Genomic DNA, 26,499 nt, shown 5'->3' on the forward strand with positions numbered 1-26,499 from the left:
ATCGAAAAGGCAACTGCATCTCCGACGCAGCAAGCGTCCCCGTTGTCTCCTGTGGCCGCCCAAGTCCTCGGTTTCCGAGACCATTCAACCACTGCCCTGCGGCGCCCTCCTTACGGACCCTGCCTTGGCCAATAGTTCAGAGTAGACCTTGGCACACACTGGCACATACCGCCGCAAAGCACGGCTTAGGCACGCTGCAGTGTTGGGTCTGCGTTGTTCTTTATGAACATGGATTCCGATTCCCGGTCCGCGGGCCCCGATGACCAGGGCCTCCGTCGAGCTGTATGTCACATACATCCATATTCAGATTGTTTTGCTTCACACGATCCATCAGACCTTCTTCTCACCAGTAAAACCTCGTCCACGAGAACCAAGTACTGACTCTAATTCTTTGTCGTCTAGTGTGATCAATGTCGCACCCGTAAAGTTGGTGCCCCCGATTCCACTCGTGTCTGTTTCTTGACCAGCCCTCGGTCGAAACTGTACCCTCCAAGCAGAGCATTCTTCCTGCCCACTGTTGCCCCTCCTTCCCCCTCCTGCCTTGTGCCAAGGAGGTATAGCACACGCATTAAATTGAGATTCCGGGTTTGCTGACACGACACACGCTTTGGCTTTGCGCTACAGATCCGTTGTGATAAGAGTTCACCATGTTCCAATTGCCGTATAACTCAACGCTCCTGCAGCTCAAACGGTGTTGGCCAGAAGCCGAAAGAGCAGAGACATCGCGTGCTCATTTCTCTTCAATAGTACGCCATCCACCTTGCCTTTATTTATCCCCTCCCTAAGCACTACACTTCACTTCATATCCATCACTACCGGATTAATTCACCGTATTGTGTTGGACAAAACGGCTCCCTGGTACCACTGGGCTTGCGAATTCTGACGGAGCCAAAAACCAATGTTGACACTCCCATAACCAGTGAGAAAAAGATTGATCTCATCGAGGAACGACTTTCGAATATCGAGGAGCTCCTGCGGAGCCTCAGCAACAACCCTCCTGGCGTAGGTGGTCATTCATGGGATGCCACTAGGGCCAGACATACGACGCCCTCAGCCTCGACCATCGGGGATGCTTCTGTCCTATCCCACGACGGTGCAGACTCGGATTCAGCTTTCGAGGGCGACCTCTCTTTGACTGCCCACACCATGTTTGCCAGCGACTTTATCGAAGACGCCGTGCAGAGGACATCGCTCCAGGACGTGGCGCCCAACATGCAAGCTGCGCTCTCTTCCCTCCGGCAGATCGTCGCTATGCAGAGCAAGGCCTCTTCCAATCGAGATTTTCGGTTCCGTACGCATCAGCCGCTTCCTCCAGGAGGTCTGCCTGAATTGCCCATGCCGCCGATGAACGCCGTCGTTGCTTTGCTCAAGCATATGAAAGGTCCTCTCATCCCTGATCTTCAGAGTTCAACACACTGACATGAGAGTAGTTTCTCCTCCCAGCATCTTTTCACTCGCATGCTCTTTCCTCGATGTTGATGACCTGGCCGAGCTCTGTCGGAGAGTGTACTTCTGCACCGACAACTTTGCTGATACCACCTTCATCATAGTGAATGGGGCGCTCTTCTACTTGTTCATGGAACAAGCATACCTAGCATCGGATGCGACTGCGCGCGAAGAGTTTGAGAGGTACCAGCATATGTGCCAGAGCAATCTAGAAATGGCGCTAGCTTCCTTGCCTTTGATGCTCCCTGCAAAGGTCGAAAGCATAGAAGCCTTGCTCCTGGCGGTCCGTAAAAAGTCTTGCTGTGCTTGTTTGTAGACGATACAGCTAACAGCGACTACAGGCCGTTTATGCTGTGGATGTATCTAAAGCGTCGCTCGCGTGGCTTTTCACATCCACTGCTGCAAGCTTGTGTCAGACGCTTGGCTACCACCGCATATCGCAAGTGAGGAGCGAGAGCGCCGGGACTAGAGACATCAAGACCCTCTTGTTCTGGCATGTGTATATGCTCGACAAAACATTGTCTCTGAGAACTGGGAGAGCATCGGTCATCCAAGACTGGGACGTCACCTTGCCGCGACGGGTCGACAACACCATGGTTGCAGATCCATGGGGTCTCATCATAACAACGTGGATCAAGCAGGCTGAGATCCAACACCGCGTTTATGAACAATTGTTCGACTCCACTATCTCGATGAGACAAAATATTAAGCTAACCTGCATGGCAGGTACAGTCCGCTTGCTCTGGACCAGTCGCAAGAAGAGCGCATCGAGACCGTGCGTCGCCTGGAAAATGAACAAAAGACGATCATGGCCGCTGCGTCGCATGTGCGGGAGCAGGCTCTCTTCGGCCTCAAGGCCCTCAACGCATCGTCTATCTTGGACATACACCTGCGAGGCGACGAACTGACATTTCAGTCCACGTTGACTCTCATCTACAGGGCATTGCCAGCGCCCGAAGGTTCGCCAACACGGTTTTCTCAGGAATGTATAGACACGGCACGATTTGCCATGCAGCTGCACCTCGAATGCATGCAGAGAATTGCTGAGGAAGGGCGGCATCTTAAAGCAGTCTATATTCACTGGTCAGTCGAAGCCGTAGACTGACTACGATCCATACTGACTCCTCTGTAGGGCAATTCTCCTCACGCCTTTCACACCCTTCTTCGTCCTTTTCTGTCACGTCATTGACACTTCCAACGCTGACGACCTCAAGAAGCTGAATGAGTTCGTTGCTTCACTTCGACCCGCATGCGCTATGTCGGAGCCTGTAGAGAAGCTTCACCAGCTCTGTTCAATGCTCTGTAACGTGGCGACTCTATACGTGGAGAGCAAGTCCCAGCAATCGAATGAACGCGGCCCCATCAACGACGAATTTGATGTCTATCTGAGCGCGTTGGGATTCCCGCCTACGGAGTATCCTGCTCAGGGCATGGATACTAGCGGTATGTCGCAGCCTACCCTTCAAACTGCTCAACTGGGCAACTGGTTCTCGGGTAGCCAATACATGATGGGATTGCTTGAAGAAGACCTGTCCCAGTTCAACTAGACTGGCTGCGAAGGAACGGCCGGGAATGAGTCGTCGCATTCCCGCCAGGTTGAGTACAATTTACCAATCGTGACCTCCCTGACACGATCTTATCTCCGAGAGTGACCCGAGGATGGGAGGCTAGGCAGTGGCTAGCAACGCGAGGGCCAAGGAGCGATTTCAGCTTTCGCCACATGACATTGTGAGCCCATACAGAATGGAAATATTGTCGAAACGCCTCATGGCCTTAATCTGCTCCTGCGTCCATTCAAGCTCTAGCTGGCTCTATTATGCATGATGTTTGTCGTACGTTTGGCTTGAGCTTTCACTCGGTGGGGTATCGTGGGTCGTAATGTTCGTAGTCTTCGTCGTCGGTATCGCTCTCGATCAGGACGTCCCGTTCGCGTGCGTTCGCAAGTCTGTCTGCCTCTAGCGCTTGGCCGACTTTTGATCTCGGGGCGTCTAGCGCGTTTGGGGCATCGACGGGGGCGAATGCCGATTTAAAACCTGACTTCTTGAAGCCGCCCTTCTTGAATCCCCCACCTCCCGTAGACTGCTGCGGCTGCTCATTGTTGGCGAGCTTGATACTGACCAGGCCATCTGCCTTGGCTTCGGCCTTCCGGGCTCGGGCGCCGGCGTTCGGATCGCGAACCATAGCCTTCATGTCTTTGAGGCGTTGCTTATGGCTGTGATCATAGCTACTAAGGTGCGCCTCGTAATCATTCATGCGAGAGTATCCTTTCGAACAGAGGCTGCAATAGAAAGATTGCAGGGCTTCGCGGGCGGCTGCGGTCTGCGCCGGGGGCAGTGTTTGGTGTCGCTGGGCAAGCGCATGTAGAATTAGAAGTTTGGTCAAGCAGAGAGAAGAACTAGAAGTTCTCTTACCGGAGGCATGTTTTTAGAATTAAGATAGCGAAGAGCTACGGGTCAGGCGCAACGGGAATATGTGATGGTTGGTGGGTATGGGGAAATGTTATCATCGTATTTTGGAGTCCTGGCTGAGATGTTACCAAGCTCGCAGGTTCCGAAGTCCCAGTAACTTGGACCCACAACGTTGTGCGGGGAGCCGCAGCAGGCCCTGAACATCACAGATACCTGAGGTACTTCATACACCACATATGGACACCCTGCCGAGAAAGACTTAATCTACATCTGGCCGCTAAACACGTCTTAAGTGTGGAAAATATATCATTATCGGGGGAAATATCAGTGTTTTCACCTAAATAAGATGGCCAGGCTATGGATATAGTAAGTTTTGGATGAGTGAAGGTGAGGCAAGGCTAAGCCGGGTAAGGTACCTTGCGGTAGTTTGTAGCATGAAGGTCTTGCGGCTCTCCGGATTGACGCAGGCCCACTAAACCTGCAGGCTCAGACGCGGGAACTGGCAAGTGCTGCCGCCCTTGCAACGTCAACCTATGACGTCCCGAGGATTGATCAGCTGCCCGGTTTGACAATTGGAGGCTGGCCGACAATTCTAACTTCACCTTCCAAGTCTCTAATCTGTACAGCTCGGATTCGAATTACACATATTCTGCTTCCAAAGACCGGTCTCGGTCGTGCCGGCGCTAGCGTAGCCATGGAGTCCAGATCTCTTCACTCAAAACCGTCGGAAGAGACTCTCATATCGCTCCTTCAACTAGACCCGTCCCCAATCGAGACGCCACCAGCGGACGTTGATAAAGATCTTCCTCCTCTGCCTGAAGATGTCCTAGAGAGTAGCACTGGCTCTCTCAGATCAACCTCTTCTGCGCCCGGATTAAGCGGCAGCGGTCACAGCGCCATCTTCTACCGTAAGTTAGCAAATGCGAATGCAGAGACAGAACCTCTCGCCTTCAATTGCAAGTTAGATTGGCTAATGCGTACAAACTTTCTAGTAACACGGATCCAGAAGTTTTCTTCCTACCTAGTACCAGTTTTCACATCACTTCACATCGTCAACACCTCGATAATACCACTATTTGCGCGATCAGTCCCAGCGTCCGAGGCATACCTGCTACTTTCGAGAGAGATTTACCAAACATCTCTTACGGAGCCACTTCTCGTAGCGTTGCCCATCGCTGCACACATTGCCTCTGGATTCGCTCTTCGCCTGGTTCGCAGATCCCAGAATCTAAAGCGTTATGGAGGCAACACACCTGGCATGTACGCCTTGTATCGAGCTCAGACCGGCAAAACATCACGAACCTTGACCTACAATAGCGTCAACTCCGCTAGCAGGATATGGCCGTCCGTCAGCTACATTTCTATCTCCGGCTACGTTTTCACGGTTCTTCTCGCTGCTCACGCAGGCATTAATCGGATCCTTCCCCTTCAAGTTGATGGCGATAGCTCGAACATTGGCCTGGGCTTCGTTTCGCATGGGTTTGCTCGACATCCCATCATCTCGTGGTTTGCATACACCGGTCTTCTCGCAATAGGCTGCGGACATATGGTTTGGGGCGCAGCAAAATGGCTGGGCCTGGCGCCAACGGCTATGGGGTGGAGTGGTAGTGGACACAACGTGATAGACAAAAAGGTACGACGGCGGAAACGAAGAGCGTGGTGGGCGCTTCACGGCGCCGCTGTAGCTGCGGCCGGCATCTGGGCTGCCGGCGGACTGGGAATTGTGGCAAGAGGTGGTCCGACGGACGGCTGGATTGGGAAGATTTATGATGATATTTACAGCAAGATTCCACTTTTGTGACATAGATCAGGAGATTGTACACAGGATACAGTACGCACGATACCCAACCAACTGCAATATTCACAGCTAGCAACGCCAACTAACATGGACTATGGGCCGCCGTAATATTTATCTATTCAGAGTAATGGCTAGCTTGTCATATGACCAAGAGCATTTGACACTCCGCAGGCAAATTAGATTGCCCCAAAAGTTGAGAGAAATGGATTTCTACCTGGCTAAAACCAATGTTATTGCACGCATGTGTACAAGAATCATGACCGCAACTTGTCAATAACACCAGCACCGAAAAAAAAAACCCCTTCCAGACTTGGCTCCCCCCAATTTCTCCTCTTACGCTGTGCGCAATTCTCATGCATACAGCACCATGTTGGGCTCGAAAACAACCCCTTAGCTTTGGAGGTGAGACCCGGTCGATACACGGCAATTTGTATCAATGAGTCAACTCTGGTGAAGCCTAGTTCTTTCCTCCGTTGTTGCCGCCGTTGTTGTTGCCACCGCCATTGTTTGTACCAGGGATGAAGCCGCCGCCTGTGAGCTGTGGGCAAGACTTCTGTGCAGCCTGGGCAGCCTTGATCAGGTCGTTCTGGTCTTTGCAGGCGCCGCTGACGCAGTTTACAAGTGAGTTGACGTTGGCCTTCTGGCAGTAGCAATCTTTGATCTGATCTTGAGCGCAGCCACTCTTCTGGATGTCGTCATTAACACACTGCTTTGCACAGTCGGGCACGTCAAGGCTGTCAGCAATGGCCATGCCGGCGGCGGCAGCGAGGATGGCGATAAATGAGGTCTTCATGTTAAATAATGATGAATATGTTGGGAGACTATTTCGTGTGGTGTAGTCTGAGATGGTGTATATAGAGATTATCGAAGAGGTGCTTGTGTTGTAGTTGTAGTGTGTCAATGATCATGGTCACATCTGTCTTTGAGCGCGGTTGTTGTGAGCACTTATATATGTGAATCAGACAGGTATCACAGCAGGAGTCTTTGGTGATTGTTTCTCTTCTCATCCTTTTGGTCTTCGCCCCTGACGTATGGTCTCGTTCCATCATCACTGTCATCGGCGATGGAACTTGGCATTGCCGTGTTCGTCACATCATGTTGATTGGACATCGGGAGAAGATGACCGCGCAATGTGATCAACTAGGTTTTCGACGCTCCGCCGAGCAGGAGCGCAGGAGCGTGAGAATTTGTTCCTAAAACCTAAATCACGAACTTGTATGGGACCGAGAGTACACGGCAATGACCAGATCCCAACTTCTTTACGCTTTGCTCCCTTTTTCCCCGCCGACATAGCCTAGCAGTGCTGTTGATCAGCACTCTAAGGATATTCTGTGTTTGACAGTCAGCGCCCAATTACATCAGTTGTTCTTTGGGAGCGAGGGGATCATTCTGGCGTTGATGCTGAGAATCTTTTACTGCCTAGCTTGCATGAAAGACTTCAAGTCATGGGACGAGCCGTTCGGCTGAGGCACAGGCCTGCGTTTTGATCGCTTCGAACCGCATAGAGGGCTGTGTGGTTACGTATGACGGCGTGGCCGGCAACTTCAAGACGCAGAGCCGCGTCAAAGCCACGCGCAAAGATGACTGAGCACCCAACGGCTGTGCTTCTTATCTGAGCATTCTTTGGTGGCTCCGCCGACTTCCTGTCAAGTAAGCGACCTTCGAGACGTTTTCCAAAGTCATTGTCACTGAAACGGATGCCACATTATGGGCTCTGTGCGATTCCCTGAGGATCGTTCAGTCGTATAGGTAACTAACCCTGTGTGCTGGCCATCAGCCTCTTGCTACCCATTTGGGGGTACTACGTTGTCGTGGCGGCCCGGGTGTTTTCAGCAGAAATTTGTCTCTCGAAACGATAAAGCCCTCACGTGCTGCAATCATGCCCTTTCTTGATGATGTTTCGTTTGGAGCCTTGGACGTTGCACAGCAAACTTGCGGAGCATAGTGCCCGTGTCGAATATTCAGCACTGGCATATGTTGAGCTGCGTAGTCCCGTTCCTCATATGTCCGATAAATGGCTAGGGTCACTGAGTGGCCTGCCGAGCTTCGACACGTTGTACCGTCGCCAAGTCCGAGTTTATCAGTCGGGGAAAGTTTAACAGGCTTGTAGGATTGTTTCCCATTCCGCCCCGTCGCTGTCCTGTTGGGCTTGATGCTCCCCTCGAATACTGATGCTGGGCAAGTTGTCGTGACTGTGAGGACCCAGAAACTAGGAGATAGTATTTGGTCCAGCCCCTAACATTGCTCGCTTGATTCGGACTAATAGGCTTGTCTTATCCCGGGCACAACATGGAGTCAGTTCTGGAGTAAGAGACTATACCTAAGCTTTTTTTAGAGTGGCTCTACATGTTTGGTGAAGCCCCTGTGTAGTCAATAGCCGTCGGTTTATTCATGTAAGTGATTCCACTGGAAGCATATTATCAACACTTACTGACCTCGAGGAAAGCCAGTGGGTGGATCTATCAGTGGCAGGTCGTTGGTGATATCACAGTCTACCGTCTACCTTGTCTAGACCTCTATCATGGTTTAGACCGTCATCATCATCAAAACTGGATCCCATGCACGAGTGATTCCGCAAATAATATGACATGACAGCCCAGAAAAGTTATGATGAGAGAGATAGGCTAAATAAGAAAGAGAATGGGGGGAATATGGAGCGGGAGACACTAGAATGTACCTATGGCGAAACATTGGCCGAGGAGACGTTGCCATGAGATGGCAGCATGTGACCATAGAAAATCGGCGTCACATTCACAGTTGCCATTTCTCCGTGGCTCTTCCTGCCGGGCGAGAACAGGACGGGACTGCCCCGGCCAGCAATGCTTAGCCCCACCACATTTGAGCCCGTGAAATAGCTCGATGTTATGCAGCTGTTCAATGTAAACAGTGACGAGTTTATCTTCGGAAAATTCGCTGTTATTGCCACTATAAGGGTATCTCGCAAACTGCAAACGCCAACACATGTAGAAACCCCTGTAACCATCCGTCCCTTGGCGCTAATGAACCTCGACTACCACAATCCCTTCGGTCGGTAGACGTAGTGACCGTAGCCAAGTCTTGTTCGGCTTGTCTAGTCGAATACTCTTATCCCCGCACTGAGCCTGAGCAGGGTCCCGGTCCACCATAGCTGTTCCTATCTCCTGTCTTTGTGAAGACGATGTCTGGACGACCCTTCGGGCAGGACTCACTGTCGCTCGGGCCGTCGAAGCCGTGAATAATGGAACACGAAGGCGTCGATAAGTTCTCTGGTATGTAAAGCCACCCATTGCAACCGTCAGGAGTTCCAAGGTGGCAGATTGTGCAGCAGTCCTGAGCGCTTTTGGCCGGGTGCAAGTTGAACACCCAGCCGCCGCCACCCTCATCAATACCGATCCAGTTGACTTCTCGGATGAATTTGGACTCAATACACTCGGAAACCTATGATAAATTGTCAGATATCGAAGAAAAAATGGACCATCATACACAATGGGTTGACTGGCGAGTAGGGCCTGCTGCTTACCGGCTTCAGGGTAGAGGATGGAGCTGGGAGCGAGGTCAGAGAGGTAGCCGTGGAAGAAGGCGACGATGATGTGGCGGTTGAAGTCGCAAGGTTCTCAGCATTGCCTGGACCAGACGTGTGATTCTTGATGGACAATGTGACCGTGAGAGGAACCACGATGGCGAGAATAAGAAGGCCTATGCATATACCGATCATTGCCTTCCAGTTCCAAAGACGTGAGCCTTTCTCAGCATCGATAGTCGAGGCGGCATCGTCACCCACATGGACCGAGTGAAGTACTTCGTTCTCCCTGGTGCCATTATTGCCGCCTTTGCCGATCCCGAGGTCTGTCATCGGAATACCAACGGCCTCAGGGGCAGAATAGACCACTACTTGCGGCAGCGGATTATTGGTTTCCTCAACCCACTTGATCGTCGTCATAGTGGCTTGTCGGAGGAGGAATGCGGCTGCGAAAGAGAGAAAGAGCGATGCGAAGGCAGGTGCGACTACTGAGGAAGGCGAGTCTGGCGAGAACTGAAGATCGGAGCAGTGAAAACAAGATATGGAGGAATTATCAGTCTCCATGGTCTGTCCGGTGTCGCCGCGAGAGACTTCTGAAGAGAAGAATGAGTGGTGTATGTTTGTTTGCCTGACGATGGAAGCACGGAAGGCGTGGCGTGGTAAAGGAGAAGTTTGTCCCGTGTGACTTTTAATACGAGGTGAATTTTGCGCGCCCAGGCCGACGAATACATAGCTGGGAACAAATGCCAGGCCGTCCAGGATGACAACGAACGAGATAGGTACCGGAGCATAAACGTCTACCTTTCTAGAATAACAAGAAGCCCCCTCCCAAAGGTCAGTGGCACCGCAGATCTAGTCTACTGGTCAACGCACGACTAGCCGTTTTCTTATTACCACTATTACTATACCTACTATACTACGCTTTATAAAGCTTATGCCGTATGGCATAGGTATATAAAAAGGTATGGCAGTAATAGCAACAACAATAGCGGTAGTAGCAGCAGCAGTAGGAAAAGGAACATGCACAATGGGATTAGCTATGGAGCTGCAAAATATTATGCCACTCACTCGTACACCATCTCTATGCTGCCTTCAAGGCTAATTCCAGACTTATGCCTCGTTGTTAGTCTTTCCCAGCTCAAACATCATGGGGGCGGGGGACTTCCGAGAATTCTGGGATGCTGTGGCCTCACAGCACAAAGAAGAAGAAGAAGGAACAAACAGGCAACATTTTTGCTAGTCCACAAACTTTCACTGGAACTCGAGGCCCGTATTCGGCGTCTGGTAGTTGAGGGGCAGTACTATGTGTTGATCGAGACAAGGTTGCTGACCTACCTTGTGGCAGCCTCCTTGAGAAGGCCGAACTTTCTTTCGACGATTGGCCAATGGACCGCCTCAACCATGAAAAGCAATGCCCAGTCCATGTCTATGTGGTATGATATGACAGCCTATAATGAAGACCTCTAGTTGAAAAGTCAACTGGGCCAAAGGCTGCGAGTAAAGGTCTCGACTGAGCCAGTCCGACTCACAAGAACTGAACAGTACAGGACCTCAAAATGAAGCCAGGGGGTCATCTAATGAAAACCGACATCCGATTATCTATTCTATTGCGTCTAGTCACGTTCTACGCCCAAACCAAGACAACTATGTCGGAGCTCATCAAAACATGAGTCTCCTTTACTGAGTCAAAGACTTGGCGTCGCCATCCTTGAGCTTGCCAGCGCCGACCAATCTCTTAACCTCCTCGCTCCAGACACCCTTAATCTCATCAGCCACCTTAAGGCCGTTGAGCTTGCCAGCCAGAGCCGCAATCTCGTCAGGGTCGATCTTGCCCTGGACGAGCTCGACGTCACCGAGAACAGAGTCAATGGTAGCAGCGGAAGGCTCGCCAGAGGCAAAGTAGTTGGCGTCCTTGACCGACCCTTTGAGAACACGCTTGTTCTTCTTGACAGCGTTCTTTGCTGCCTCCTTGGCTTTCTTCGACTGCTCTCTGTCGACCTTAGCCTTCTCTTCTGCTTCCTTTGCAGCCTTCTCCTCGGCCTCCTTCTTGGCCTGAGCCTCCTCGAGGGCCTTCTTCTCGGCGGCCTCCTTTTCAAACTTCTTCTTGTTCTTGGCAGCATTGGCCTCTTGTCTGAAGCGCTTGATGCGCTCGTCGCTGGCCGAGCAGTCGTCAAGCAATTTGCGAAGACGAGCGTTATCCTCAGCCTTCTTCTTCTTGCGGGCGTTAGCATTCTTGCGTTCCGTGTGGCGCTTCTGATCGCGATTTTCGTTGTCGTCGGGGACATCCTCATCGAGATACTCGAAAGTTCTCCAGCTGTCAAAGTTGTACCAGAAGTTGTAGAAGTCTTCCACGTGCTCCTTGGAGGACTTGTCGTCACCAAAGGTCGGTACCGGCTGGGTTTTGGAGAAACGACCTTCAGCCTTGAAGACGTTGCTCCAAAGCTTGTAGAATGTGCTGCCACCCTTGGCCAGTTGCTTCTTGGTGGGGGGATCGACGTCGGCCTTCTCGTCGACTGAGTCGTACTGCTGACGCTTGGTGGGGTCCAGAAGAACCTCGGTGGCCTTCTGGATGCACTTGAAGAAGTTGTCGTCGTCGACAATACCAGCAGCGGCCTTCTTGTCCGGGTGGTGCTTGAGAACCTTCTTGCGGTGGGCGCGCTTGATCTGATCCTCAGTGGCCTTCCAGCGATACTTGGTCAGACCCAGAACCTGGTAGTGGTCTTGGTTCTATAGGAGTCGGGAATCAGTTGTCGATCGCTACAGACGCAACATCTCATATACGAAGGGGCAGTCACTAACCTTCCAATCCTTGGCGTCGCGCTGAAGCATCATGGGGTCCTCAGCCTCGCTGATCTCGCCGTCATCTTCGTTCTCGACATTCTTGGTGGCCTCTTGAGCCTGGATACGATCATCCTCGGAGAAGGTGCGCTTGTGGCGGGCTCGGCGAGCGTGGGCAAGGAAGTGAGGGCCGACAGGCTCGAGGCTTCGCTGAGTGGCAGCAGAGACCTTGCCGACGGTCTTAAAGTCCTTCTCTGCGGACCATCCCTCGGGAATGACCGGGAGGACGTGGGGAACAACAATGGCGGAAGCCATTCTGATAGATGCGAATAAGTTGGTTTGTCGCAGTCGATGCTTGTGTGTCTCGAAGAGCAAAGACGTCGTTGATTTCCAAAAAAAAAAATTACAGGAACGTGGGGTAGAGTTTTCTTTGGAGAAGGTATGGGTGGCGCTAGGACAAAGGGGGGCGTGTCCCTAAGATTCTCCGGATGCCGGGAGCATTTTTGTGTCGAATGCCTGAGCCGCTGTCTATGAAGGCACCTGGTGCATTTTTAGAACATCACTTTTTGTTCTCTGCGAAACCCATGCGCCAGTCAGGCAACTTCCTCCTGACCTCATCATTGCCGTAAGCTCATTGGCTTCCTCGACAGCTTCACTGCTTTTACTATGTCTCTGCCTGCTTACCGACACCTTTGGCGCGCGGCGCGAATCGCATTCAAGGGTTGGATTTCTCTCGCCTGTTTGAGTATTTGTTATTGACGTTTCTTCTTTCGTAGGCGATGACCGAGTCCTCACTGCAGCGCGGCAGCAGATACGGCAAGGTTTTAGAGATCAAGCAACACTCAAGCCGACAGACCCTTCCTACAGCTCCGCCATCCAGAAAGCTGAAGATATTGCCAAGATCCTAAGAGAAAATGTAGTTCAGGGAAAGCAGGATGATTCTCGCGTCTTCAGTAAGTTGCGGGCATCGATATACGGCCATACCCTGTGCTGGCTAGTTTACTGACGAAGACTCTGCAGAGTTGCGCATTCACGAGGACACCGAACGTGGAGACAACGACTCTATCAAGACGGCCGGTGGCGGGTCAGCAACAATGGGCGGGTGTGGCTGCAGCTGAAGGGAGGACATCGAGGCGAGTGCGGCATATGAGAGATGCCTGTAATATTGTATAACAAAACACATGTATAACACAACCATTGATACCCAGGCAGTTGGTATGAAGCCTCCCACTCCATCCCGATTTCCAGTCGTCAAACCCTGACGAAATCAATGACGCCTAAACTCCCTTGAGATGCTACCCGAGTTTCCTTGGTCCCTCAAATCTCAGTCGCCCTGTAGACTAACATACTGTGCGCCATCGTCTGCGCCTGGCGGGGGTGCAACGACTGGTGCAGCGGGCGACTGAGTGGCGTTTCCTACGTCCGAGCGACCGGCAATCTGCCTCTCAACACCTCTGCCATCCGCTCCCCGCGCGTTCGCCTGCCCTCGTCGAGCGTCCATGAGCATCTGTGAACGCTGCTCCTTGTCCATCGTCCCGATTGCTTTGGGAACACCCCATCGCACACGCAACGGGCATCCTGCAATGACAGCACGACCCTGACATGATGCGGCAGCTTTCTCAGCCGCGTCTCTCGTTTCGTAGTTGACGAATGCGCAGTGTGACATATGGGAGCAAACCAGACTCTTGAGTCTGCCATGCGTTTTGAAAAAATCTCGTATCTTGTGCTCAGGAAGGTCGTCCTCGATCCCGGTGATGAAGAGGGACATGATGTTCTTGTCAGCCGGAGGCATCCAATCCTGTGGTCCAGGAGGCAACTGTGCTGCGCTTGGAAAAGCTTGCTTCGGCCTGCCTGGCCTTGCACCTAGAGCTGCGGCAGCTCTGGAGTCCCTGGTTCGAATAGGTCCTGGACCACCGACACCGGCGCCGACGGCTGGGTTGCCACCTAGTCCGCCGCTTGAGCTGGAGCCTTTCTGACCCTCGTCATCGGGATTCTCGACGGCACGGCCCTTTCGAAAGTACGGTTTACTTGCAGCCAATCTTCGCAGGAGTTCCCTGGCCTTTTCGTCTGTTTTTTCGTATTCTTCGACTCCCGCGCGACCTTCTTCAATGGCGAGTTCGTTGTTTTGCGCAAAATATTCGCGGTTGATGTCGGACGATGGCCCCGGGGCTACCATTTTCAAGGCTGCATCGCGAACCACGATGGGCAGCCCAAAGGAAAGGTCCAGCATGCATGCCTGGCAACAGTTTTTGAGGCGCGCGCAGGTCAAGCAAATGTTTGTTCGCTTCTTTCGGCCGTGGGCTCGGTCAGCACTCCAGCTGAAGACAGTGAAAGGCCTCGTACACTACGACGGGCAATGTTAGCAGAATGATGAGTGTTGAAAAAAGAGTGTCGGAGAAGGTAGCAATACCAATTTGCACTCGGAGCCATAATCCTCCTTCAACATTTTGACGTAAGGATTCTCTGGCAGACAGTTTTCGCAAACAGAAGGGAAATCAGTCGATTCCCAGCCTGAGCGATTCAGGTCTTGTTTGATTTGTGGTGGCATGACGCCTCGGGGTTCGCAGAGCTCTGCGACAAGTGCGGATCGTGATGTGAGGTGGTCGATGATACGGATCGTGAGATTTTTCAGTGTGGCGAGCGAAGAATCCTGATGTCGCTCGCGACACTATGTAGGAATGAACATCGAGCGCGGGCCCGACCGCGCAGGGTTCACTCATTACCTAGGTAGGTGCCTACCTACCCACTCCCCGCCACTTTTCCTCACTCTAGGTATCTGTTCGGATACGGAGTGCGTACCTAAAAGTGTGGCGTCGAGCTGCTACCTACCTTACGTAGTAGGTATCAGTGCTTCACGTCCCGGCTCTTCACGTGATATACGCCACATCTGCAAGTTGAGCCAGCCATCAAATACCTTACCTATTCCCCGCGCAAGCAAGCCTTGTTCAGTACCCTACCCTAAGGTACTTCAGTTATAGGGATTAAACTGGACAGCCTGGAATCAAGGCATCATGAGTACGAATAGTGTGTGCTGTGTATTTGTGGATTACCAGAGACCAAGAAAGTTCCCGATCGACGATGCCCTCCTGGTCGGATTGTGAAACCAGGGTAGACGGTCGTCTCCAAAGCCCCACAGATGCTCTTGAGCCGTGAAACGCATCAACAAGTACCTAAGGCGACTGTTGACACGACTGGTTGATGATACTTACCTAGATATCTGCATATTTCTAGAACCAGGTAGGTGGCGGGTACTCGAGCCCAACCACATCAGGGAATAATCTGGAAGGCGCCTCAGAGGCTAAGACATATGTGCAAAGTGTGTCGGTCTATCAGATCGTGCTAGGTAGAAGAACAATAGGCTATAAATCATTACCAGCTGTTCGAATTCGTATTCGGATTGGACTGCCCCTGGCCGGTATGCATATGTTTCCCGCCTAGCCGTCGTCTCACCGCCTGCTCAACAAAGCAAGTACTACAACCCTTTACGCCCCACGATTGGACAATTGCCAGAGATGGGACCCCTGTGGCCAGGTCTTTGTCAATTTGAACTCTGGAGATCCCTGCACCACTAGGTAAATGGACATTGGACAACAGTCTGGCCTCGCGTCTCTCATCTCATTTTATTGCACCAGACTTTGCCTGGTGGCAGGTACTACCGTGCTGCGGCCTGTCATTAGTTGTTGGACCGCTCAGGGACAGTGGACTGGGAGCCTGAGAGGGACTAGGAGGGGGATGTTGGAAATTTGACACAGCCAAAACGAGACAATCTCGACCGTTGCCGCGTCCCTTCGACTCCTTTTTCCGCTTGATACTTGGTCACCATTGAAAAAAGCCTATGCCCCCGCTCTCCCGAATACCAACCCGACTGCCCGTCCTACCTTACCGGTCTTGTTGTCCTGCGCTTTCAATCTATTCTTTCCCCTTCCTTCCCTCCTTCACCCTTCAGACCAAGTACTTTACAGCCTTTCAGCTCTCCACCAAGTTTCTCTTCTGCAAACAACTTTCCTACATCGTGTCTCTTCACTACTCGAAACAATGGTCACTTCAACAGCCTCTAACCTCGAGCGCGAGGACCACGCTCGCGATGCTCAATTCAACAAGGCACTGCACGGTACAAGTGCTCAGGCCACCGGTGGTCTTGCCGCCATGTTCAGCAAAGGCCGTGATGCGAAGCAGGCTGCCGTCGATGAGTACTTCAAGCACTGGGACAACAAGGCCGCAAAGGACGAAACTCCCGAGGAGCGCGCAGTATGCAACCCGACCCTTTTTCAGCCTTGAACCTATCTTTACTTATCACGGATGCTGACCTTTGCTTGACATAGGCTCGTACAGCTGAATATGCGACCTTGACCAGACAGTACGCGGCGCATTCCCCCACTCCTGTACAAACACTAGCTAATTCTGGTTTTGTAGCTACTACAACCTGGCGACCGACCTGTACGAGTATGGCTGGGGCCAGTCCTTCCACTTCTGCCGCTTCTCCCACGGCGAGCCCTTTTATCAGGCAATCGCTCGTCATGAGCACTACCTTGCCCACCAGATCGGAATCAAGGAGGGCATGAAGGTGCTTGACGTCGGATGTGGTGTTGGCGGACCTGCGCGCGAAATCGCAAAGTTCACCGGCTGCCACGTCACCGGTCTGAACAACAACGACTACCAAATCGACAGAGCTACTCACTACGCTGCGAAGGAGGGCCTGTCGAAGCAGCTCGAGTTCGTCAAGGGAGACTTCATGGTACGTGGTTGTTGTAGTGATCAGATTCATTTTCAAATGATTAACGTTGATCTCGCAGCAAATGTCTTTCCCCGATAACTCCTTTGATGCTGTCTACGCCATTGAGGCCACCGTCCACGCACCCAGTCTGGAGGGTATTTACAGCGAGATCTTCCGTGTTTTAAAGCCCGGTGGCGTCTTTGGTGTTTATGAGTGGTTGATGACGGACGAGTACGACAACGACAACCTGGCCCACCGTGAAATCCGCTTGGGCATCGAGCAGGGTGATGGTATTTCCAACATGTGCAAGGTCTCTGAGGGTTTGGCCGCCATGAAGACTGCCGGGTTCGAGATGCTCCACCACGAGGATCTTGCCGACAGGCCCGATCCCATGCCATGGTACTGGCCCCTGTCAGGCGAGCTCAAGTACATCCAGTCCGTCTTTGACATCTTCACCATTGTTCGCATGACCAAGGTGGGACGATTCCTCATGCACAATGTAGTTGGTGGACTCGAGGCTCTCAAGATTGCCCCTGCCGGTACGAAGAAGACGGCCGACAGTCTGGCATGGGCTGGCGACTGCCTTGTTGCTGGTGGCAAAGAGCACTTGTTCACGCCTATGTACTTGATGGTCGGAAAGAAGCCCGCCAACTAGACGTCGCTTTTGTACGCCTTGGATGCAGAGATGACGGCATAGATGGACACAACGGAAAAAGATTAGAGGCCATGACTTTTTCTACTCGCTGTATGAGTGTTATACCAGTACTTTAATTGTAATTAGGCAACTACAGCCAGACGGCTTTAACGACAATTCACGGTTGGCCATGATAGAAAGGAAGCTAGGAAATGTGGGGGAGAGTTTTTCTAGAGGAAAATACGTTCACCGATTAACTGGCAAAAGTGACTGACTACCTTATCACACAATATTACCTAGACGTGAGTCTAACACCAGAGTTCCACATGCAAAAGCTTTCGGCGGACTATTGTTTGTCCATCTAGCTCCCATCGCTTCTCAGCTCACCATCTATGGAGGCGGGTCAAATATTGCAGCAGGTTGCATTTCCTGTCACCTGCGTCCGTACGCAGGAGGTACATATCGTGTACCGGCTGAGATTATGGATAAGGAAATTTGGTCTGTTCTGCAAGGCAGTATATACGATAGATAGCAAGTTTAACGAATGATCCCGAGCCCATTATAGCAGGCCACGTAAGAAAGCGCACTGCTCGAACTTTTTCATTCCTAGCAGCCATGAACGAGGGTTGCGGATGAGGGTGTTAGCTGTGCACATGATCACCGTCGCAGTTCTGGGTATTACTCAAAGACTTTCTGTGGAACATGCATGCCTATAGCCCAGACCACCTCATCGAGTCCCTTTTCGTTGATTCTCGCTCGGACCTAAGTGGCTTGCCGTTCGGATGGAAGCGGGTGGCACCGGGCGCATGGTGCCAAGAAAGCGTTTGCTGAGTAGGAATCTTATGGAGATCCGTGTCCGGCCGCGCCTCGAGGGGGAGCTTAAGCCCGACGCCGACAAAGGAGCACGTAGAAAGGCCGATGCAAACATCCCGTCAGCTGGGCTAGCCAGGAGTAATACAAAGTGTACCCGTATTGACGCAGCAAATTTATGGAAGGGAGTACCTTAGGAAACCAGCGGAGCTTATCGGGATTAAATCGGCCCTGGGTTTGAGCGCAATTTGGATGGGGACTAATCGTTGAAATACAGCGTGATTGGCTCAGAAAAGATACTCCCGATTATCTAATGCCAAGAAACACCGCTAATACCAGATAGGGCTAGCTCCACGCCCAGGACCTCCCCAACGCTGTTGTCTGGCAGCTCGCCGCAATTCAACGGACTCAACGCCCATAGAGCTGAGCAAAAAAAAAAAGCTGCGAAATCCCTCGACAGCTCCCCGTCGACTTTCTCATCCCTCTCACTTCGACGTTCAATTCCCGTCGTTGGCCATCGTCAACCCCACCACCCGAGGTCGCGTATTGTCCATTCACGACGTTTTTCTTCTTATCTCCTCATTCTCCAGATCCTCTTGGGATAACCAGCTTCTTTCGCGTTGCGACCTGGGCGTCTTTTCTACCATCCAACCCTCCCAAGTCGAAAATTCGCGATGTCCCGATTCCTCCGTCCCGCAGCACGCCTGGCGTCCTCTGCCAGAGCTGCCTCCCTTCGCACCTCCCCCATCTCTCAGTTCGTTAGCCGGCCTGCTGCTTTCACCATCCAGTCACGGACATATGCCGACGCAAAGGGAACCAAGGACTACACTGTCCGAGAGGCCCTCAACGAGGCCCTCGCCGAGGAGCTTGAGGCCAATGACAAGGTCTTCGTTCTGGGTGAGGAGGTCGCTCAGTACAACGGCGCATACAAGGTCACAAAGGGTCTTCTGGACCGGTTCGGCGACAAGCGTGTCATCGATACACCCATCACCGAGAGCGGTTTCTGTGGTCTCGCCGTTGGCGCTGCCCTCAGCGGACTGCACCCTGTGGTAAGTTTGCTTCCCCGGCAAGTCGATAAGGTCCATCCATGGACTTGGGATTTGGCTGTTTCAATATCCGAACAACGACTCTCTAGTTCAAATTTATGGAATCAAGGTTTCGGTGGCCCGTGACTGACTCTTGTGTTTCCTCCAGTGCGAGTTCATGACCTTCAACTTCGCCATGCAAGCCATCGATCAGATCGTCAACTCCGCCGCCAAGACCCTCTACATGTCCGGCGGCATCCAGCCCTGCAACATCACCTTCCGCGGCCCCAATGGCTTCGCCTCTGGTGTCGCTGCGCAGCACTCTCAGGACTACTCAGCCTGGTACGGCAGCATCCCTGGTCTGAAGGTCGTCTCCCCTTGGAGTGCCGAGGACGCCAAGGGTCTGCTCAAGGCTGCCATCCGCGATCCCAACCCCGTCGTCGTTCTCGAGAACGAGCTCATGTACGGCCAGACTTTCCCCATGTCGGAGGCTGCTCAGAAGGATGACTTCGTTATCCCCTTCGGCAAGGCCAAGATCGAGCGCTCCGGCAAGGACTTGACCATTGTCACGCTCTCCAGATGCGTCGGCCAGGCTCTGGTTGCTGCTGAGAACTTGAAGAAGAACTACGGCGTCGATGTCGAGGTTATTAACCTGCGCTCCGTCAAGCCCTTGGACGTCGAGACCATTGTTCAGTCTGTCAAGAAGACCCACCGCCTGCTTTCCGTTGAGTCTGGATTCCCCGCCTACGGTGTCGGCTCAGAAATCCTGGCTGTGACGATGGAGTACGCCTTCGACTACCTTGATGCGCCCGCCCAGAGGGTCACTGGTGCCGATGTCCCTACCCCTTACGCGGCTGGCCTTGAAGAGATGGCTTTCCCTACTGAGCAGATCATTGAGAACTACGTCGCCAAGATGCTGCGCTTGTAATTGAGTTGCGTGTTGTGGACGAGAGAATACAGGCCTGGGCAAGCTGCCTTTTTGTGGCTTCCGAGGTGGAAGCTGATCTATAATGGCCCTTGAAGCTCGATAGACTTGGGGAAGAAGCTTGTACTTGTATGTTGCTTAGTTGTCATATATACATCTCATACCCTGGGGTTTTAACTGTATGCGATGATCCATGCGCTATGGCATGAAGTAGTGAGCACTTGGCCATTACGGAGTACAATGTTGTCATGGCTGAGGCGGCCGATGTATGCCAGAGTGACGTAGCAAAACATCCCTCGGTAAAATAGGTTCAGAGCTCAGGGACTGGGGAAATGAGGATACCATCTATGTGCGCCATCTATTGCCTGAAGCTATTCAGTGATGAGATGAATGTGTCACTGAACCCCAGGAGCCTGAATATAACTTGTATGGAAATCGTAATCGCTTTACGGCAGAGACTAAGGTACTTCATGTGCGATCTTGACTGGAAGTCATCCATCAAGGCTGCCCATTTTGAGTGAAGATTACCCAAAGACCTACCCTAAAAATCATGGTCAATTTGCGATGTGCCTACCTAAGGTATGTATCCATACGGCCTTTTACCTGAGGTGCTCAAATATCTTGCCTTACCTAAGGTAAGGAGAGGTAGGAGGGGCACACAAGTGGAGGTACCTACCTAAGGTGTTAGGTTGCAGCGCGGCCACCCCGCACAGCGTCATCAGTGACCACTGAGGTCCCGCCTATGGGTAAGGTACCGTACCGCCTAACTTCATCCCACATCAAGTCCCTTCTTCCTTCCTTACCTACCTTACCTAAAGGTATATCAGCACTCGGCCTTTGTCATTGACAAGGTAGGCTCAGAGCCAATCTCATCTCGCCTTCGTCTCGGCTCATTCTTTCGACAACGTTACGCATCCCCTGCCGCTGATTGTCGTCAAGATGGCTTCCGACCTGGCCACGGCCATTCAAGGTCTCCATGTTGAGGACCTTCCCGACTCCGACATTGATGACATCTTGTTTCAGCAACGGCCCAGCAAGCGCGTCAAGCAAGATGCTTCGGAGCTGAAGACGAGTCTGGAGACTGACTTTCTCATGCCATGCATGAAATTCTCACCTGAATGGCTCAATGGCCTGCAGCAGTATGCCCTTCAGTCGCCAACAACTTCTGCCTTTTCTATTCATTAGCTGATTTCTCCTAGGCGCTGGGATTGCCACGTGGATTATACGGAACTTTTCAAGATTGGCAATCCTCAAACCAGGACTGTGACTCGTTTTGAACGGCACGGTCTTGAGGGCAGAGTGAGTGGCTACAGAAACGTTACCGTGCCTGCCAACAGCGCTACCGCCAAGAATTCGACCTCATTTCTTCGCAAGCCCGCCAATAGGGCTGATTTCGTCCGTGGAGCTGCCGGGTTCTTCCCCTTCGCACCTGGTGGTCTTGATGGAATCGAGGCAACCGCCGCACTCGAGGACCAGGTTCACCGATCTGGAGGCGGAGAGGCTACAGCTGCATCAAATAACAAGCTGGAGCGGGTTATCAAGCTTGGTACCGAGGGCGGGCTACTTGAGGTTGCGCCTGGACTGAGTAGAGGATTCAATATCGATCACAAGAAGCCAGATGAGGACGAAGCTAGGGCGATTGAGCAAGAGCTGGGCCAAGAACCAGAGCAACCCCCAGAGACTGACGAAGCAGACGGCGAAGCGCAGACAAATGGCGATAGGCTGAATGAGATTGAGTCCGAGGATGAAGAAGACAGCGAGGATATTGACGCTATTCTGCCTGTCGAGTTTCCCGCACTCGAACCTCACGGTGCCTTGGCCGCATCGAGTGCAAGGAAGGCCGGCCGAGAGTGGGCTCACATGGTTGATATCAACAGGGACATCACCAACTTCAGAGAATTGGTGCCCGATATGGCAAGAGATTGGCCCTTTGAGCTCGACACTTTCCAGAAGGAGGCCATTTATCATCTCGAGAGCGGCGATTCTGTCTTCGTCGCCGCACACACATCAGCCGGTAAGACCGTCGTTGCCGAATACGCCATTGCCCTCGCAACGAAGCACATGACCAAGGCTATATATACGTCCCCGATCAAGGCCCTGAGTAATCAGAAGTTCCGAGATTTCCGTCAAACATTCGACGAGGTCGGCATCCTGACGGGTGACGTTCAAATCAACCCGGAGGCCAGTTGCCTGATTATGACAACAGAGATTCTAAGAAGCATGCTCTATCGTGGAGCCGATCTCATCCGAGACGTGGAGTTCGTCATTTTTGACGAGGTACACTACGTCAACGATTTTGAGCGCGGCGTCGTCTGGGAAGAAGTCATCATCATGCTTCCCGAACACGTAACACTCATCCTTCTCTCGGCAACGGTTCCCAATACCTATGAGTTTGCCTCCTGGGTTGGACGCACCAAGCAAAAAGATATCTACGTCATCTCAACACCAAAGCGACCTATCCCATTGGAACACTACTTGTGGGCTGGCAAGAATATCCACAAAATCGTTGACTCTGACAAGAAATTCATCGAGAAGGGTTGGAAGGAGGCCAATTCGGCGATTCAGGGCAAAGAGAAGACAAAGCCCCCCGAGCCAGTTAACGCGCCTCGCGGCGGCGGTGGTCAGAGAGGAGGCCAAAGAGGAGGACCCCAGCGCGGTGGGCAGCGAGGGGGTCAGCGTGGCGGCGGTCCTCAACAAAGAGGCCGTGGTGGAGCGCCGCGCGCCAGCCACAACCCGGGTCACATGGGACGGACAGGTCGCCAGGGTGGTTTTACCTCTGCAGCCCAAGACAAGAACCTCTGGGTTCATCTGGTTCAGTTCCTCAAGAAGTCGAACCTTCTGCCTTCTTGCATATTTGTCTTCTCGAAGAAGCGATGCGAGGAAAATGCCGATGCACTCAGTAACCAGGACTTCTGCACAGCGACTGAGAAGAGTGCCATCCACATGACTATCGAGAAGTCCATTGCCAGACTGAAGCCCGAGGATCGGGCTCTGCCACAGATTATCAGACTGCGTGAGCTACTGTCCCGAGGTATTGCGGTTCATCATGGAGGGCTGTTGCCAATCGTCAAAGAGATTGTCGAGATACTCTTCGCCCAGACACTTGTCAAGGTACTCTTTGCCACGGAGACTTTCGCCATGGGTCTCAATCTGCCGACTAGAACAGTCGTTTTCTCCGGATACCGTAAACACGACGGCCATTCCTTCAGAAACCTGCTTCCTGGCGAATATACACAGATGGCCGGCCGAGCAGGTCGTCGTGGCTTGGACACAGTCGGCTCGGTCATTATCGTTCCGCCGGGCGGGGACGAAGCTCCTCCCGTTGCCGACCTTCAGAAGATGATTCTAGGAGAGCCGTCGAAGCTCAGATCCCAGTTCCGCCTCACTTACAACATGATCCTTAACCTACTCCGAGTCGAGGCTCTCAAGATTGAAGAGATGATCAAGCGTAGCTTCTCGGAACATGCCACTCAGCAGCTGCTCCCTGAACATGAGAAAGCAGTCAAGATCTCGGAGGCCGACTTGGCCAAGATCAAACGAGACTCATGTAGCGTATGCGACGTGTCTATGGACGAGTGCCATCAAGCGTCAGAGGACTACAAGCAACTCACTGGGGAAGTTTACAGGTCTCTCATGGGTATTCCCATCGGTCGCAAGATGTTCAGCCAGGCCCGCTTGATCGTTTACAACAGGGACGGTATTCGCACACCTGGCATATTGCTATCGGACGGCGCGAGTGACAAGGGGCAAGGTGGACCTACTTTACATGTTTGCGAGATCAGGCTCATGAGGGAAACTCGTGATTCGACAGATCTTCTGCCGTTCATCCCGGCCTTCCGCAAGTACTTGACACCGCTACCGCAGGCGAAGAAGCACATGCGGATTAAGACCCTGCAGGTCCCTCTGAGTGATGTTGAATGTTTGACGAGATACGTTACCAAGGGTATTGTGCCAGAGATTTTCCAAGGTGGGGAGAAGTACGCGAAGGCGAAGGACAGACTTCATGCGCTGTGCCGGTCGTGGGATGATCTTTGGGACGAGATGGACCTCTCCAAGATAAAAAACCTCTCATTTCAAGAGGTGATGAAGAAGAGAAAGGATGCGGAAGGCCTTGCCTCGTCCTCGCCTGCTCTTTCTTGTCCTCAATTCTTGAAGCATGTAAGTTGAAACATGGCTGTCTTGACAGGGGGTTCAATCGCTGACATTGATTACAGTTTGCCATGTGCCATGATCAGTGGCTCATCAAGGAGCACATCTCTCAGCTCCGGCAATCCCTTTCAGACCAAAACCTTCAGCTTCTGCCAGACTACGAACAGCGCATCCAAGTGCTGAAACAGCTCCAATTCATTGACGACAGTGCCAGGATACTGCTAAAGGGAAAGGTTGCCTGCGAAATTCACTCGGGCGATGAACTCGTTTTGACAGAGTTGATTTTGGACAATGTGCTCGCCGATTATGAACCAGCCGAAATCGCTGCCTTGCTTTCGGCGTTTGTCTTCCAGGAAAAGACGGACACACAACCAAACCTTACGGGCAACCTCGAGCGTGGCAAAGATACCATCATTGCTATCAGCGAGAAGGTCAACGAAGTCCAGACGCTGCACCAAGTCATACAGTCTGCAGACGATTCGAATGACTTTATATCTCGGCCTCGCTTCGGTCTGATGGAAGTTGTTTACGAATGGGCGCGAGGCATGAGCTTCAAGAACATTACTGATCTGACCGATGTGCTGGAAGGAACTATTGTGCGGACTATCACACGTCTGGACGAGACATGTCGTGAGGTAAAGAACGCCGCTCGCATCATTGGAGACCCGGAATTGTACCAGAAGATGCAGACAGCGCAAGAGATGATCAAGCGCGATATCACGGCAGTTGCCAGTCTGTATATGTAAACCTTGTTTTGTATGTGAGAGGCAAGCACACACTCGGTTCTTTGCTCGAGGTTGATGGGAGCTGGTTTAGTTTAGTCTAGGAATTAAACAAAGTAGTCATCTCTCCAGCCGCCTCCATTTCGCTTCGAAATTTGACTTTGCGCCAGAGGTTCGTTCAAGACCTGCTACTCTTCTCAATACTGAATGTGTTGTGCGCGTGCCCACGCCCGGTATAACGCCTAGTTCCCAAGATACCAAACGAGTGAAGCCATCCATCCCATCATGCTCAAATCAACGCTATTCCGCCCCAAATTCAAGCCCTCAGCGCACGTAGTCGCTGCTGCAACGCATCTTCTTCCTCTGCAGTAGGCTCAGCAGACACGAGCTCTTCTTTAGCTGGCGCCGCACTGTTAAGTTCAGCATTGAGCTGCACTCCAGCGTCATCGGCCAGCTTGCCCAGCAGCTCGTGTACAGCGTCATCCGACACTTGCGCACTAGTAGTCTGTGAAATGGCATCCTGATAGATGCCGTTTGAAACTGCATACTCTTCGTTCTGTTGCTTGAATTGCTCGAGGGTGACGAGGGTCTGATAGCAGGCAGTTAGGAAGCAAGTCACGACAACATGTTTCATAGCTCACGGCTCGGTGACATACCTTCTCGGGGTTCATGTTCTTCTGTGCCACAGACATAGTGCGAGATGATTGACCCATCATGTGCGTCATGCGATTCATTGAATTATTGGCTTGAATTTGCGCGGCAGAAAGCTCGGCCATATCAGCCATCTGGTCCATCTGTTGAGCCAAGGCCTGTTTAGACAGAAGCATTTTGGCCTTTTGGTAGGCTTTTGCCGTCTCGCCCTTCTTGAGGAGCTGTGTGATTCGGTGTCAGCAGGTTCAAATGCGTTCATCGTTCAATCACGTACATCTTGAATCTGCTTCTTCAGTATAGGATCTTGTTTGGCAGCCTTTTGCGCCTCTCTCCGGGCTTGCTTCGCTTGGAACTAAGTGCCCATTAGTTTACTGGTGTTGAGAATCCGCAAGTGTCCCAAGTTTGCGCAGGGAGATTCAATATGGAAGTTGGGCGAGTATCTCGACATACTCGTGCCTGGAACTCGACCTGCATGTCGCGGGCAAGTGCGCGGTTCGACATCGTGGCTGATTGCCTATCGGGTCGGAAGTCGGAGATAGACTGAGTGGCGGGGTCTTCAATGAGGGGTTATCGTGAGTCGGCGGGCGGTCGGGAGCGTATGATAAGCGGTATTTCGATGCTTTCAGGGATTTCGTTATTCGATGCGTATGTCTGAGTGCGTAGCGAGGTTTGGGTGATGTTGCGCAAAAGTGATAGCAAAGGTTTGTATTGTAAATGATAGCCAGACGTCAGGCAGTAGAAACGGACCCCCAGGCGTCACCTGTCCGGGACACACTGCCTTTGACCAACCCTTAGTCGGTTCCCGACAATCATCCCAGGTGTAACCGGCTGGCTCGACTTTGCTGATGACGCAATGAGAACCGGTGGTGCACCGCCTTACCAGCCACATTCTGCCCGCCACATGCGCCTGTGTGTCTTTCGGTGCCTACCTTATCCCAAC

At 52.3% G+C, this 26,499-nt stretch overlaps 12 protein-coding genes across 12 annotated transcripts; 6 read left to right on the top strand and 6 right to left on the bottom strand.

Annotated features, from left to right (window-relative positions):
• Nucleotides 1-259: 259 nt before the first annotated feature.
• BDZ83DRAFT_718731 (fungal-specific transcription factor domain-containing protein) lies at nt 260-2,993 on the top strand (the record flags this gene model as incomplete). Its single annotated transcript, XM_060512106.1, has 6 exons — nt 260-282; nt 921-1,381; nt 1,431-1,729; nt 1,788-2,119; nt 2,173-2,529; nt 2,579-2,993. The coding sequence occupies 6 exons, from the start codon at nt 260-262 to the stop codon at nt 2,991-2,993; spliced, it is 1,887 nt and encodes a 628-aa protein (XP_060366202.1).
• Nucleotides 2,994-3,297: 304 nt separating this feature from the next.
• BDZ83DRAFT_751183 (uncharacterized protein) lies at nt 3,298-3,866 on the bottom strand (the record flags this gene model as incomplete). Its single annotated transcript, XM_060514021.1, has 2 exons — nt 3,298-3,792; nt 3,858-3,866. The coding sequence occupies 2 exons, from the start codon at nt 3,864-3,866 to the stop codon at nt 3,298-3,300; spliced, it is 504 nt and encodes a 167-aa protein (XP_060366203.1).
• A 369-nt stretch (nt 3,867-4,235) lies between these two features.
• BDZ83DRAFT_617334 (uncharacterized protein) lies at nt 4,236-5,895 on the top strand. Its single transcript, XM_060508020.1, has 2 exons — nt 4,236-4,762; nt 4,847-5,895. Exons 1-2 carry the CDS (start codon nt 4,549-4,551, stop codon nt 5,653-5,655), a joined length of 1,023 nt encoding a protein of 340 aa, XP_060366204.1. The 5' UTR covers nt 4,236-4,548; the 3' UTR covers nt 5,656-5,895.
• Nucleotides 5,896-6,676, bottom strand: BDZ83DRAFT_617337 (uncharacterized protein). The gene has a single exon (XM_060508021.1). The coding sequence runs from the start codon at nt 6,443-6,445 to the stop codon at nt 6,110-6,112; it is 336 nt and encodes a 111-aa protein (XP_060366205.1). The 5' UTR covers nt 6,446-6,676; the 3' UTR covers nt 5,896-6,109.
• Nucleotides 6,677-8,551: 1,875 nt separating this feature from the next.
• BDZ83DRAFT_617341 (uncharacterized protein) lies at nt 8,552-9,931 on the bottom strand. Its single transcript, XM_060508022.1, has 2 exons — nt 9,152-9,931; nt 8,552-9,069 (listed from the first exon to the last, which is right to left on the bottom strand). Exons 1-2 carry the CDS (start codon nt 9,713-9,715, stop codon nt 8,737-8,739), a joined length of 897 nt encoding a protein of 298 aa, XP_060366206.1. The 5' UTR covers nt 9,716-9,931; the 3' UTR covers nt 8,552-8,736.
• Nucleotides 9,932-10,734: 803 nt separating this feature from the next.
• Nucleotides 10,735-12,312, bottom strand: BDZ83DRAFT_617342 (DnaJ domain-containing protein). The gene is made up of 2 exons (XM_060508023.1): nt 11,951-12,312; nt 10,735-11,878 (listed from the first exon to the last, which is right to left on the bottom strand). The coding sequence occupies exons 1-2, from the start codon at nt 12,242-12,244 to the stop codon at nt 10,829-10,831; spliced, it is 1,344 nt and encodes a 447-aa protein (XP_060366207.1). The 5' UTR covers nt 12,245-12,312; the 3' UTR covers nt 10,735-10,828.
• Nucleotides 12,313-12,501: 189 nt separating this feature from the next.
• On the top strand, nt 12,502-13,150 carry BDZ83DRAFT_273147 (uncharacterized protein). Its single transcript, XM_060502072.1, has 3 exons — nt 12,502-12,650; nt 12,706-12,882; nt 12,950-13,150. The coding sequence occupies exons 1-3, from the start codon at nt 12,596-12,598 to the stop codon at nt 13,045-13,047; spliced, it is 330 nt and encodes a 109-aa protein (XP_060366208.1). The 5' UTR covers nt 12,502-12,595; the 3' UTR covers nt 13,048-13,150.
• Nucleotides 13,151-13,253: 103 nt separating this feature from the next.
• On the bottom strand, nt 13,254-14,375 carry BDZ83DRAFT_751188 (pre-mRNA-splicing factor slt-11; the record flags this gene model as incomplete). The annotated part of the gene is made up of 2 exons (XM_060514022.1): nt 13,254-14,273; nt 14,340-14,375. The coding sequence occupies 2 exons, from the start codon at nt 14,373-14,375 to the stop codon at nt 13,254-13,256; spliced, it is 1,056 nt and encodes a 351-aa protein (XP_060366209.1).
• A 1,445-nt stretch (nt 14,376-15,820) lies between these two features.
• BDZ83DRAFT_273197 (S-adenosyl-L-methionine-dependent methyltransferase) lies at nt 15,821-17,484 on the top strand. Its single transcript, XM_060502073.1, has 4 exons — nt 15,821-16,177; nt 16,252-16,286; nt 16,343-16,664; nt 16,723-17,484. Exons 1-4 carry the CDS (start codon nt 15,965-15,967, stop codon nt 17,296-17,298), a joined length of 1,146 nt encoding a protein of 381 aa, XP_060366210.1. The 5' UTR covers nt 15,821-15,964; the 3' UTR covers nt 17,299-17,484.
• Nucleotides 17,485-18,523: 1,039 nt separating this feature from the next.
• Nucleotides 18,524-20,205, top strand: BDZ83DRAFT_273200 (transketolase). Its single transcript, XM_060502074.1, has 2 exons — nt 18,524-19,136; nt 19,282-20,205. Exons 1-2 carry the CDS (start codon nt 18,762-18,764, stop codon nt 20,038-20,040), a joined length of 1,134 nt encoding a protein of 377 aa, XP_060366211.1. The 5' UTR covers nt 18,524-18,761; the 3' UTR covers nt 20,041-20,205.
• A 504-nt stretch (nt 20,206-20,709) lies between these two features.
• Nucleotides 20,710-25,015, top strand: BDZ83DRAFT_617361 (DSHCT domain-containing protein). Its single transcript, XM_060508024.1, has 3 exons — nt 20,710-21,176; nt 21,237-24,195; nt 24,252-25,015. Exons 1-3 carry the CDS (start codon nt 20,977-20,979, stop codon nt 24,930-24,932), a joined length of 3,840 nt encoding a protein of 1,279 aa, XP_060366212.1. The 5' UTR covers nt 20,710-20,976; the 3' UTR covers nt 24,933-25,015.
• BDZ83DRAFT_617368 (Snf7 family protein) lies at nt 25,016-26,496 on the bottom strand. The gene is made up of 4 exons (XM_060508025.1): nt 26,010-26,496; nt 25,834-25,911; nt 25,565-25,780; nt 25,016-25,497 (listed from the first exon to the last, which is right to left on the bottom strand). The coding sequence occupies exons 1-4, from the start codon at nt 26,058-26,060 to the stop codon at nt 25,225-25,227; spliced, it is 618 nt and encodes a 205-aa protein (XP_060366213.1). The 5' UTR covers nt 26,061-26,496; the 3' UTR covers nt 25,016-25,224.
• Between the last annotated feature and the right edge of the window lie 3 nt (nt 26,497-26,499).

The sequence above is a fragment of the Colletotrichum acutatum genome (genome assembly GCF_030867785.1).
Source record: "Colletotrichum acutatum strain CBS 112980 chromosome Unknown BDZ83scaffold_35, whole genome shotgun sequence".
Classification (NCBI taxonomy): domain Eukaryota; kingdom Fungi; phylum Ascomycota; class Sordariomycetes; order Glomerellales; family Glomerellaceae; genus Colletotrichum; species Colletotrichum acutatum.

Coding starts and splice junctions, on each gene's coding strand:
- BDZ83DRAFT_617334 (XM_060508020.1), top strand. CDS start 4,549: ATGGAGTCCAGATCTCTTCACTCAAAACCGTCGGAAGAGACTCTCATA. Junction 4,763..4,846: donor TCACAGCGCCATCTTCTACC/GTAAGTTAGCAA, acceptor CAAACTTTCTAG/TAACACGGATCCAGAAGTTT.
- BDZ83DRAFT_617337 (XM_060508021.1), bottom strand. CDS start 6,445: ATGAAGACCTCATTTATCGCCATCCTCGCTGCCGCCGCCGGCATGGCC.
- BDZ83DRAFT_617341 (XM_060508022.1), bottom strand. CDS start 9,715: ATGGAGACTGATAATTCCTCCATATCTTGTTTTCACTGCTCCGATCTT. Junction 9,070..9,151: donor CATCCTCTACCCTGAAGCCG/GTAAGCAGCAGG, acceptor AATTTATCATAG/GTTTCCGAGTGTATTGAGTC.
- BDZ83DRAFT_617342 (XM_060508023.1), bottom strand. CDS start 12,244: ATGGCTTCCGCCATTGTTGTTCCCCACGTCCTCCCGGTCATTCCCGAG. Junction 11,879..11,950: donor GCGACGCCAAGGATTGGAAG/GTTAGTGACTGC, acceptor CGACTCCTATAG/AACCAAGACCACTACCAGGT.
- BDZ83DRAFT_273147 (XM_060502072.1), top strand. CDS start 12,596: ATGTCTCTGCCTGCTTACCGACACCTTTGGCGCGCGGCGCGAATCGCA. Junction 12,651..12,705: donor GGCGCGAATCGCATTCAAGG/GTTGGATTTCTC, acceptor CTTCTTTCGTAG/GCGATGACCGAGTCCTCACT. Junction 12,883..12,949: donor GGATGATTCTCGCGTCTTCA/GTAAGTTGCGGG, acceptor AAGACTCTGCAG/AGTTGCGCATTCACGAGGAC.
- BDZ83DRAFT_273197 (XM_060502073.1), top strand. CDS start 15,965: ATGGTCACTTCAACAGCCTCTAACCTCGAGCGCGAGGACCACGCTCGC. Junction 16,287..16,342: donor TATGCGACCTTGACCAGACA/GTACGCGGCGCA, acceptor CTGGTTTTGTAG/CTACTACAACCTGGCGACCG. Junction 16,665..16,722: donor TCGTCAAGGGAGACTTCATG/GTACGTGGTTGT, acceptor TTGATCTCGCAG/CAAATGTCTTTCCCCGATAA.
- BDZ83DRAFT_273200 (XM_060502074.1), top strand. CDS start 18,762: ATGTCCCGATTCCTCCGTCCCGCAGCACGCCTGGCGTCCTCTGCCAGA. Junction 19,137..19,281: donor TCAGCGGACTGCACCCTGTG/GTAAGTTTGCTT, acceptor TGTTTCCTCCAG/TGCGAGTTCATGACCTTCAA.
- BDZ83DRAFT_617361 (XM_060508024.1), top strand. CDS start 20,977: ATGGCTTCCGACCTGGCCACGGCCATTCAAGGTCTCCATGTTGAGGAC. Junction 21,177..21,236: donor TGGCTCAATGGCCTGCAGCA/GTATGCCCTTCA, acceptor GATTTCTCCTAG/GCGCTGGGATTGCCACGTGG. Junction 24,196..24,251: donor GTCCTCAATTCTTGAAGCAT/GTAAGTTGAAAC, acceptor CATTGATTACAG/TTTGCCATGTGCCATGATCA.
- BDZ83DRAFT_617368 (XM_060508025.1), bottom strand. CDS start 26,060: ATGTCGAACCGCGCACTTGCCCGCGACATGCAGGTCGAGTTCCAGGCA. Junction 25,912..26,009: donor AGGTCGAGTTCCAGGCACGA/GTATGTCGAGAT, acceptor ATGGGCACTTAG/TTCCAAGCGAAGCAAGCCCG. Junction 25,498..25,564: donor AGAACATGAACCCCGAGAAG/GTATGTCACCGA, acceptor GCCTGCTATCAG/ACCCTCGTCACCCTCGAGCA.